This window comes from Piliocolobus tephrosceles, chromosome 5 (assembly GCF_002776525.5).
Source record: "Piliocolobus tephrosceles isolate RC106 chromosome 5, ASM277652v3, whole genome shotgun sequence".
Classification (NCBI taxonomy): Eukaryota; Metazoa; Chordata; class Mammalia; order Primates; family Cercopithecidae; genus Piliocolobus; species Piliocolobus tephrosceles.
Window position 1 is genome coordinate 30,636,993 of NC_045438.1, and position 10,910 is coordinate 30,647,902.

At 38.7% G+C, this 10,910-nt stretch overlaps 1 protein-coding gene across 1 annotated transcript in view; it reads left to right on the top strand.

Moving 5' to 3' along the window:
- Positions 1-7,162, top strand: part of ENPP1 (ectonucleotide pyrophosphatase/phosphodiesterase 1) — a 79,256-nt gene extending 72,094 nt beyond the window's left edge. The window contains exons 23-25 of the mRNA XM_023230658.1: positions 1,094-1,226; positions 2,725-2,887; positions 6,316-7,162. Of these exons, the coding sequence (XP_023086426.1) occupies positions 1,094-1,226; positions 2,725-2,887; positions 6,316-6,486 (467 nt within the window). The 3' untranslated portion in view covers positions 6,487-7,162. The remainder of the gene's footprint in view (positions 1-1,093; positions 1,227-2,724; positions 2,888-6,315) is intronic.
- Positions 7,163-10,910: the final 3,748 nt, after the last annotated feature.

Here is a 10,910-nt window from a genome sequence, read left to right on the forward strand (position 1 = left end):
ATAGGACTGTGGTCTAGATTAAATGAATTAATACCAAATACATTCTTAAAGGTTTAACTATGAGCATACTAGTACACAAAAATTCTACAAATATGAGAATTATCATATATTCCAGTATCCATTCTGCTTTGTATTTAATTGTTTGCAAACATTTTTGATGAGAAAGTATATGATGCACTTCCTAAAGTTATTCAGCTAATACAGTCTGCTATCGCTTATATTAACTTTCATTCGGCTTCCTTATTTAACTTTTTGGAAGTTCTTGATAATTGTGCTTTCAGATGAATAGACTTTGCATCATCATTAACTTGCAGCATTTGACTTTTACAGGAATAAAAATACAGTTACTTATATTGATGTATAGAATATCAAAATATAAGCATAAAGGGAGTTTTTACTCTAATATATATCTAGAATACTTGTGAATATTTCAAAGTTAAAATTCAGATATTAATAGGAAATCTGAATAATATGCCTTGTTTGTGTTTGCAATGTTGCTATGCTTGATGATGACATATGATCACAATTTGAACATGATGTACTTGTTCAGTGATACCTCAAATAGAGTTGGGTTCAGCTTTTGTCTGTGAGTCCTTTCAAAGGTCAAGGCTGAACAACGAAGTTTTGACCTCACACTAAGATTGGAGCCAAGGCTGGGTGTGGTGACTCATGCTTGCAGTCCCAGCACTTTGGGGAGGCCAACTCAGAAGGACTGCTTGGGGCCAGGAGTTTAAGATCAGCCTGGAAAACAGTGAGACCCGGTCTCTAGTCTCTACAAAGAATTTTAATTAACTGGGCATGGTGATGTGCACCTGCAGTCCTAGCTATTCTAGAGACTGAGGCAGGAGCATCTCTTGACCCCAAGAATTTGAGGCTGCAGTGAGCTATGATTGTGCCACTGCACTCCAGCCTGGGTGATATAGCAAGATCCTGTCTCTAAACAAAAAATAAAACAAAACAAAGACTGAAGCCAAACTTGACTTTATCTTTATTTACTATAAATGCTAATTTTGAATCATGGTGTTAGTTTATTTCGCATGACAACATGGTACCTTGTTCTTTTGAAACTACACTGTCTTCCCTCTCGTTTCAGTTATATGGCGCTACTTTCATGATACCCTACTGCGAAAGTATGCTGAAGAAAGAAATGGTGTCAATGTCGTCAGTGGTCCTGTGTTTGACTTTGATTATGATGGACATTATGATTCCTTAGAGATTCTGAGGCAGTAAGAACATATTTCATTACTCTTAAAAATAGGAACCAAATGGGATTACCATCCAGTTGAGTCAGCAGAACCTTTTTTATCCAGTGTCATATGTTTGTGTATGACATTTCTGACTACACAGGAATCCTTTTGAAATATCTGATCAATTTTGGCGTTTTGCTCAGCATTCAGTAAAATATTTTTTAGGTAAAAGAAGTAGTGTTTCTCACCCATTCAGTTCAGTTGAGTAATTTTTGAGCTCAGTTTAAATGTTGAACTCATTTAAGATCTCTGTGTGGCTAATTGTTAAGGTATGATCTTAATATATTGTCATTCAGAAGATGAAGAACTCTATGGTGTGGCTACAGATATCCTGAGTCTAGGAATGAATAGGGTTATAAAGCTGTAGTGCTTAGGAGTCTGGTGGCCTTGCATGAATGTTACAGCTTTTACCCAACTCTGGCTGGAAGGCCATGATAAAAAGCAACCGTCTGAAGGAAACCATCGGTGGCACTTTTTTAAAAAGAGAGAGGGAGAGAACATTTTGGAAACTGGTTGATCTTTATTAAAACAATAATTACAGTAGTTTGGGAAGCAATTTCGCTGTTAAGTCCGTAGGAAAAAGACTGAGATTCCACTGAGATTCATCCCCTCTCAGAACTTTCCTACTCTCCCAGGCTGACTTAGATGTATGTGACTTACAGATACACCGGAGAGCACATCAATTTGTAAAGTTACAGTTTTTTACTTTCCCTTGAGGTGTAAAGCTGCCTTAGAAACTGTAGCACTAGAGAGGATAAAGAAGAGAACTGCATATGCTTCCTACCCACGGCTTCACCCAGAGCCCTCTGTTTAAATAGTTTTATAGATTATGATTCTATATAAGGTCATATTTGAAAACAATGATTCCACTACCTTAAGTTTTGAAAGATATTAAAAAAACAAACAGCCTTAAAACGAAAAGAAATAGGAGAATGACTATGAGGTAAAGATGTTTGGGACATCTTTGATAATATACTGCAGTTTAAAAGATTAAGTTATTAAGATAAGGAGGAAAATCCAATTAGAACAAACAATTCATGACAACATGTCCTCTCTGAAGGGGCTGAAATAAAAAATTCCTAACCAGTTCTTTCTCTGCCCACTATTTGTCTATAATGGCCTAGAAGTTAAGACTATCGGTAATGGTTTATACTCTTGGTCATAGGTGTTTACAAATGATATTTTGTTTTCTTTAGTGTTTCAATTTCAGTGTCTTTAAGTAGAACTAAAAGAATTCCAAAAGTCAATAAATTTCTACAGAAAACAAAATTATTTGGACTGTGTCTATCTGCCTGTCTTCTAATTATTACTCTGATTCTGGCAGAATATGTTGAGGCATTGTGATTACTAGCTTCTTATATTTAATTATTTGTTTGAATTTGATTTTTATATGTATTAAAAGCATGCTCTACTGAAATAGTCATCAAAAGGAAGATAGTTATTTCTTTCTTAAAATGAATATTGGCATATTTTACAGAAAAAGAAGAGTCATCCGTAATCAAGAAATTTTGATTCCAACTCACTTCTTTATTGTGCTAACAAGCTGTAAAGATGCATCTCAGACTCCTTTGCACTGTGAAAACTTAGACACCTTGGCTTTCATTTTGCCTCACAGGACTGATAACAGTGAGAGCTGTGTTGTAAGTAGCTTTTGTGTATTTACTTTGCATGTTGAAAATCTAGACATACGCATATTTGTTTGTGTCATACATCTGACATTACAGTGAGAGTAAGCACAACTCTTGAATATACATGGACTTTGAAATTACAGGATGCTTTTAAATTTGATCTTTTAAGATGACATATCTTTGGGGAAGACTACCCTTGTCTGCTTTTATTTTTCATTTTCTTTTTTTTAGAGAGAGGGTCTTGCTATGTTGCCCAAGCAGGTCTTGAACTCCTGGCCTCAAATAATCCTCCTGCCTTGGCCTCCCAAAGTGCTGAGATTGCAGGCATGAGCCACCCTGCCTGGCCCCTTTGTCTGGTAAAGATACTAAAAATCAGATCAGAATCAAACTTTGTATGGCTTAACCACTAAAGTCTAGGTTTATCTGAAGTATGGATTTTCTCTTATTTCAAAACTGGATTTATAATTTCAAAGTGTCAGCACTGTTATAAATTAGTCTTAAAGTTGTTAGACAACATTTCAAATTTTCTATGTATCAATTATAAAAAATATTTTCCTTATCCTATTGTCATACCAGTGTGTTTGGGAATAATTGTTTTATATTATCTTATTTGCTCAGAATTTTAAAAATCTACATTGTAGATTGGGACATCATGACTGCATAACATTTTAGCACTTTTTTTTTTTTTTTTTTTGAGGCAGAGTCTCGCTTTGGCGCCCAGGCTGGAGTGCAGTGGCATGATCTCGGCTCACTGCCAGCTCCGCCTCCCAGGTTCACGCCATTTTTTAGTAGAGACGGGGTTTCACCGTGTCAGCCAGGATGGTCTCGAATCTCCTGATCTCGTGATCTGCCCGCCTCGGCCTCCCAAAGTGCTGGGATTACAGTCATGAGCCATGAGCCGCTGCACTTGGCCTTTTCTTTTTTTTTTTTTTTTTTGAGATGGAGTCTCGCTCTGTCGCCTGGGCTGGAGGGCAGTGGCGTGATCTCCGCTCACTGCAACCTCCGCTTCCCGTGCTCAAGCAATTCTCCTGTCTCAGCCTCCCGAGTATCTTGGATTACAGGTGCCTGCCACCATGCCTGGCTAATTTTTGTATTTTTAGTGGCGATGGAGTTTCGCCGTCTTGGCCAGGCTGTTCTCGACCTCCTGACCTCAGGTGATCTGCCGACCTCAGCCTCCCAAAGTGCAGGGGTTATAGTCGTGAGCCACTGCGCCCGGCCCATTTTAGCAATTTTTAAGTTTTTCCTTATGGTGAGCCAAAACATTTTTCTTTCAGAGTACTTCCCACATTTCCTGTTTTGTTTTGTTTTTTTTTTTTTTTTCATATTCATTGAAGTGACACCAAGTAAGTCTTGACCTGAATCTGCAAAAAGATGTAACTTTCATACCAGTCCCAGTGAATGGGTGGTAGGTATACCTGGATTTAGGATCTTGAGATCCAGTATGAGCTCATCAGGGAAGAGTGCTGCATTCACTCATTCATTCATTCACTACTACTTTGATTCAGCCATTCATTCCTTTGATATTTATAATCAAGTGCTCTAGGTACTGAGGACACAGAAGTAAACAAAATAGTGAGCTCTTCTCTGGGCCCAGGAGTAGAATACAATGATCCATTTGCCATCCTTGATGGTAGTAGTCTTTCTATATATCGTTAAAATTCATGAAGATATGTCTCTCCTTGTTTCTATGATAAACTTTCAGAATTACTTGTTCCTATAGAACACATTTCTCATTGAGTTATTTTTCCCCTTATTCTTCAGAATTAAATACAGAATAGCAAGACTTTAACTAGTTGGTTGCCTGATCTGACTCCGCTGAAAGTTGTCAGTTTTGTGGGCATTCTTAGATACATGCAGCCATTGCCTGCTTCATTACTTTCTTTATTTTGAGAGATTATATCGTCATTGAATGCATCAATTAGAGTAGGGTTCTGCAGCAAATAACAGAAACCCCTTTGCAGTGGCTTAAGCAAGTCAGGGATTCCTCGTAGAATAGGAAGTCCAGCTGTACACAGTCCTGGGATGGCGCTTTGGGTCAACTGCACCACTGGGGACCCAGAACTTTTCCCTCTTTCTGCTCCACCGTTCTTAGCATGTGGCTTTGGCCCACGTGGGCATCTTCATGCATCTTTGTAGATAACACATTCTCATAAAAACTAGTATTTCTGTAGTATGTTTGCACACATCATTATATTTGATTGTCAAAATAACCCAATGAGGAGGATACAGATAAAGGAATCAAGATTTATATGTTAAATAACTTTCCTTAGTTTACCTGATAAGATAGTCACAGAACTAGTCTCTTTTTAAAAGATTTTCAACTTTTATTTTAAGTTCAGGGGTATGTGTGCAGGTTGTGCAGGTTTGTTGCATAGGTAAATGTGTGCCATGGTGGTTTGCTACACAGATCATCCCATCACCTAGGTATTAAGCCCAGCATTCATTAGCTGTTCTTTCTGATGCTCTCCCTCCTCCCCCCTCTGCCCTCCAACAGGCCCCAGTATATGTTGTTCCCCCACACGTGTCTATGTGTTCTCATCCTTCAGCACCCTCTTATAATTGAGAACATGCAGTGTTTGGTTTTCTGTTCTCACATTAGTTTGCTAAGGATAATGGCCTCCAGCTCCATCCACGTCCCTGCAAAGGACATGATCTTTTATGGCTGCATAGTATTCCATGGTATACATGTACCACATTTTCTTTATTTAGTCTATCATTGACCACATACACCATAGTGTTCCATGGTGTATATGAACCACATTTTCTTGATCCAGTCTATCACTGATGGACATTTAAGTTGATTTCTTGTCTTTCCTATTGTGAATAGTGCTGCACTGAACATATGTATGCATGTATCTGTATAACAGAATGATTTATATTCCCGTGCTTATATACCCAGTAATGGGATTGCTGGGTCAAATGGTATTTCTGCCTCTAGGTCTCTGAGGAATCACCACACTGCCTTCCACAGTGGTTGAACTAATTTACACTCCCACCAACAATGTAAAAGCGTTCCTATTTCTCCACAACCTTGCCAGCATCTGTTATTTTTTGACTTTTTAATAATAGCCATTCTGACTGAGAACCAGATTCTTTATATTAATTCCCATATTCTTTCTACCATGCCATGTAATTTCTGTTTTCCGACTTTTTTTTAACTCCACACCATTGAAGTTTCTTAAACCTATTTAATGCAGGATCATCTTTTGCATGTATACTTTCTTTTTCCCAAACTTGATGCATCTAATTAAACAAACGTACATGGTATGTATTAGAAGGAAAGCTACTCGAGAGGAGAGATGATGCCTAACAAATCATATGGCATGTTCCACTTTAGAGCTGAAGTCTCATAAATGATTAAACTGGGAAGATGGAGCGTGTATAGAAGTGAACTGAGTGTCCTCTTGGTAACTTTTCTTTTATATTTCTTATTCTGCTAGCATGGGAAGCATGAATCCTCATGGGTTGAAGAACTGTTAATGTTACACAGAGCACGGATCACAGATGTTGAGCACATCACTGGACTCAGCTTCTATCAACAAAGAAAAGAGCCCGTGTCAGACATTTTAAAGTTGAAAACACATTTGCCAACCTTTAGCCAAGAAGACTGATATATTTTTTTTATCCCCAAACACCATAAATCTTTTTGAGAGAAACTTATATTTTATATAGTCCTCTATCTACACTATCGCATTGTTCAGAAACTGTCGACCAGAGTTAGAACGGAGCCCTTGGTGATGCGGACATCTCAGGGAAACTTGCGTACTCAGCACAGCAGTGGGAGAGGGTTCCTGTTGAATCTTGCACATATTTGGATGTGTAAGCATTGTATACATTGATCAAGTTTGGGGCATAAAGACAGACCACACCTAAAACTGCCTTTCTGCTTCTCTTAAGGGAGAAGTAGCTGTGAACATTGTCTGGATACCAGATATTTGAATCTTACTCTATAAACCTTGATGGCATTGGGCAAACAATAGACTTAGTAGGATTGGGGTAGCCCATGTTATGTGACTATCTTTACAAGAATTTTAAAGTAGTTCTGGATTTCTTTTAAGTTGGAGTTTCATTTCATTTCATTTTAATCAAAAAAAAAAAAAAAAAATTAAGAGAAGCCAAAATACTTCTGAGGTCTTTCAGTCTTTGCTGTATATCCCCTCAAAAGCCAAATTGTTAATCTTGTTTGTTTGTTTTTTTTAATTTTTTGATTGGATTTCTTTAGATTTGATGGTTCAAACAAGTTCAACTTTGAGGGACGATCTTTGAACATACTTACCTATTATAAAATCTTACTTTGTATTAAAAAAAAGAGTAATATTCCCATCCTGCTCACTGGTAATTAACATAGGTTTACAATGGCTTTAAATGTGGCCCTTTGACTGTTAAAATTGTATCTTATCTTTGGCAAAACTTCAGAGCACCAGTCAGTACATGCAAGGTACCATTTTTTACTGAGATGGTAGGAATGTTTCTCTCTGTGCACAAGACTTACCTACCAGCTGCAGAGCTGGTCTCTGTTAAGCGGTGCATTTTGAATTTCCATAGATTGAAGAGAACATGTCACCTCACATCTTCTTGGTGGACATGATAAATGACACAGTGATCTTGATTTCTTTACTACCTTGACTGTACCTTTTTGTCCCTATCTGTAAATCTTCAAAGACTGCATTAACTTTTAGGCTACCTAGGTCCAATTTAGGTACAATATCAGTACATACACCAAAGATTTTTATATATCCTTCGTATGATCATTCTTTAACAGCTTAAGGACCAGCTGCAAAGACCTTTGGAAAATCCAATTTGCAACTGAAAATTATTTAATAATTTAGGAAGTTTTTTTTGTTTGTTTGCTTGTTTTTAAGTCCTGCAGTTTCCTGAGGCTCTGTATATGATATTTTTTTCAGCCTGCTTCTCTCTTGTTCAGATTAGGTAATTTCTATTCTTCTGTCTCGAAGTTCCGTGATTCTTTCTTCTGTCTAATCTGTTCTGCTGTTGAGCCCATTTATTCCTGATTTTTATATTTTAGTTATTGTGTGTTTTATTTCTAAAATGTCCATTTGGTTTTTTTTTTATATCTTCTATTTGCTGAGAATTTCTGTCTCTGCTGAGACTTTCTACATTTTCATTTGTTTAAAGTGCATTTATACTTGCTCGTTGAAGCATTTTTATAATGGCTGCTGTAAAATCCTTATCAGATAATTCCAACATCTGTCACCTCATTGTTTGCATCTACTGATGGTCTTTTTTCCATTCAGAAGCATTTTCCTGTTTCTCAGTGTGTGAAATGATTTTTTATTGAAACCTGGATATTTTTAGGTATTATGTTATGAGACTATGGGTCTTATTTAAACCTTCTGCTTTAGACAACTGCCTCTGATACCACCACAGCAGGGGAATTGGGAGTACTGCTTCATTATTACCAGGTGTGGCTGGGAGTCCAGGTTCCCTAGTCAGCCTCCCTTGATACTGAGTGACAGGGTCCCCTTGTTACTACTGAGCAAGGTGAGAATTCAGTTTCCCATTAGGCCTCTATTGATTCCTCCCTGGCTGGGAGTTCCCAGGAACCTCCCTGGCTGAGATTCCCAGGAACCTTTTGCTGCGCCCTGGGAATCTCCACTAATGCTGTGGGACAGGAGTGACCAGGAAGGGCCTCATTACACCAGGTGGGAATGAAATTCCCAGTGGCCTACACAGCCTTCTGCAACAGCACTCTGGTGTTGTATTCTTCCAACACACAAACATACACAATTTAACTCAAAGCATCTTAGCAGAGCTTAATTAAATGGATAGATGCCCTGTTCCCTTTGGCTAGACACTAAGAATACAAAAATAGGGGAGCTGGGACACCTGTTCACAGCTTGGTGAGAGTGTAAGTCTAGACTCCCCACTCAGCATTTGCTGGTATGGGTGGGGCCATGGTTTTTTCCATGGTGTTTGGTTGGAGTAGAACCATTTTTACCCTTGCTTGGCTACCCTTTTCTCGTCCTTTGGCAGGAGAGAAAGCGGGACTCTTAGGGTTTTTTTCCCCTGCATTTGTTGACATTTCCAGGTTGCTGACTTTTTCAGCTCCAAGTTGGAAATATATGAGCTGAAAAGAAAATGCAAGGAACTCATCACAGTGTTGTTCCTTGGGCCCTGATGTTCCCAGCCTGTCCGTTTTCTCTGTACTGTTCAGAGTCTTGCTGTGTTTTAATATAATATCCAGGATTTGTATATGCATTTAGCAGAAGGATATCTACTCTGTCTTTGTAGAAGTGTCTCACTGATTTTTATATATTCTTCCAGCACACAAACATATATAATTTAACTCGAAGCATCTTAGCAGAGCTTAATTAAATGGATAGATGCGTGTTCCCTTTGCTGGACACCAAGAATACAAAAAAGAACAAGTGACAGTTTTCTCTGTCTTAGGGAGAAGAGGCAGCAGAAGTGTAAATGATCCCTAAAGAGCGATAGATATTATCATGAAGCCACAGGAGGGGTGCCATGCAGCACAAAAGAGACTCTGGATGCTTCTTGGTAGTAGAGGCAGTGGCTTCCCAGCCTTGGGGCTAAGGCTTGTAGGGTGAATGGGAACTTTTCAGATGAGCAAGGCAAAGAAGGGACCTTCTAACATTCCTTGGATGGAACATTTTTGACATTTTTTCCCATTTACAGCTACTTATATTTTCTACAAGTGTCACTGTGACCAACTTATGTACAAATATACTTTTTCTTCCTTTGTTATAATAATCTGTTCTTAAAGAAAATGTCACTGTCTACATTCTGTGCTGACTCTTAAGGAAAGAGCACCCACATCTGCTCCTACTTAGCTTTTCTTCTGTGGTTCTTACACAGTATTACTTTTTTCTTTTGTTTTCTTGGAAGAGACTCCTCCTTTCTTTTCTTCTCTTGAAAGAGTTTTAAACTGATAAAATGGCAAAAGTGACTACTCTCTACTCCCTAGTTTGAATGGTAAATTCAAATTTGAATGGTAAATTTAAATGGTAAATTCCCATGAACATATATGGAAATGTCTTTATCCTACTTTTTCCAGTAAAGGCTGTTCTTAGCTTTTCAAATGCAAAGTGAAACCTTATCCTGATTTCTACTGCCATGCCGCAAGTCACTACTTCTTTTTTTTTTTTTTTTTTTTTAAGAAATGGAGTCTCACTCTGTAGCCCAGGCTGGAGTGCAGTGGCCCGATCTTGACTCACTGCAACCTCCACCTCCCGGGTTCTAGCAATTCTCCTGCCTCAGCCTCCTGAGTAGCTGGGATTACAGGCGCACGCCGCCACGTCCAGTCAAGTTTTTGTATTTTAGTAGAGACGGGGTTTCACTGTGTTGCCCAGGCTAGTCTTGAACTCCTGAGCTCAGACAATCCCCCCACCTTGGCCTCCCAAAGTGCTAGGATTACAGGCGTGAGCCACTGTGTACTTCTTAAGTGAGGTAAGTAACTTCCATAGAAAATTTCCATCAGTTCATTCATGAAAGAACAGAGAACCTGGCAGAACTTAAAAATGTTTCCAAGAATCAGAGAAAAGAGGACAAACCTTAGGGAGAAAAAGGCAGATGCTCATGTTCCAGCAAGGGAAGCAGCTGCGTAGAGTACAAGGACTGTTAGGCCTGTTGGCCGTTCCTATTTAAGGAGACAAGATGGGTATGGAACAGGGACCACCCCCTCCTCTGGGAGCAGTTGTTACCCCCTTCACTTTTCCTCTGTCATTACCCACAGTCACTTTCCTTCCTCGTACTGTGGTAGGTGTTTACCCATCATAGGAATGGGCCTTTGAACTTTGAAACTGAATGTGGTGATTACACTTCATGCTGAAGCTTATCACAGGAGTGCTTTCATAAGCATTAAGTAAAATTTCATAATGACTGAAGCCAAGGACATTTTCCCTGGTTTTTGGCCAGTCTAAATATTGTAAGAGAGAGAGAAGAAAAGTGTATGGAATATAATTGTCTCTAAGCTAAGAAATGTGGATGTTCAAATAAAACATATATACAGAACCCTGGGTGCTTTCCTTTGTGGCTATGCGTGTGTGTGGAGGAT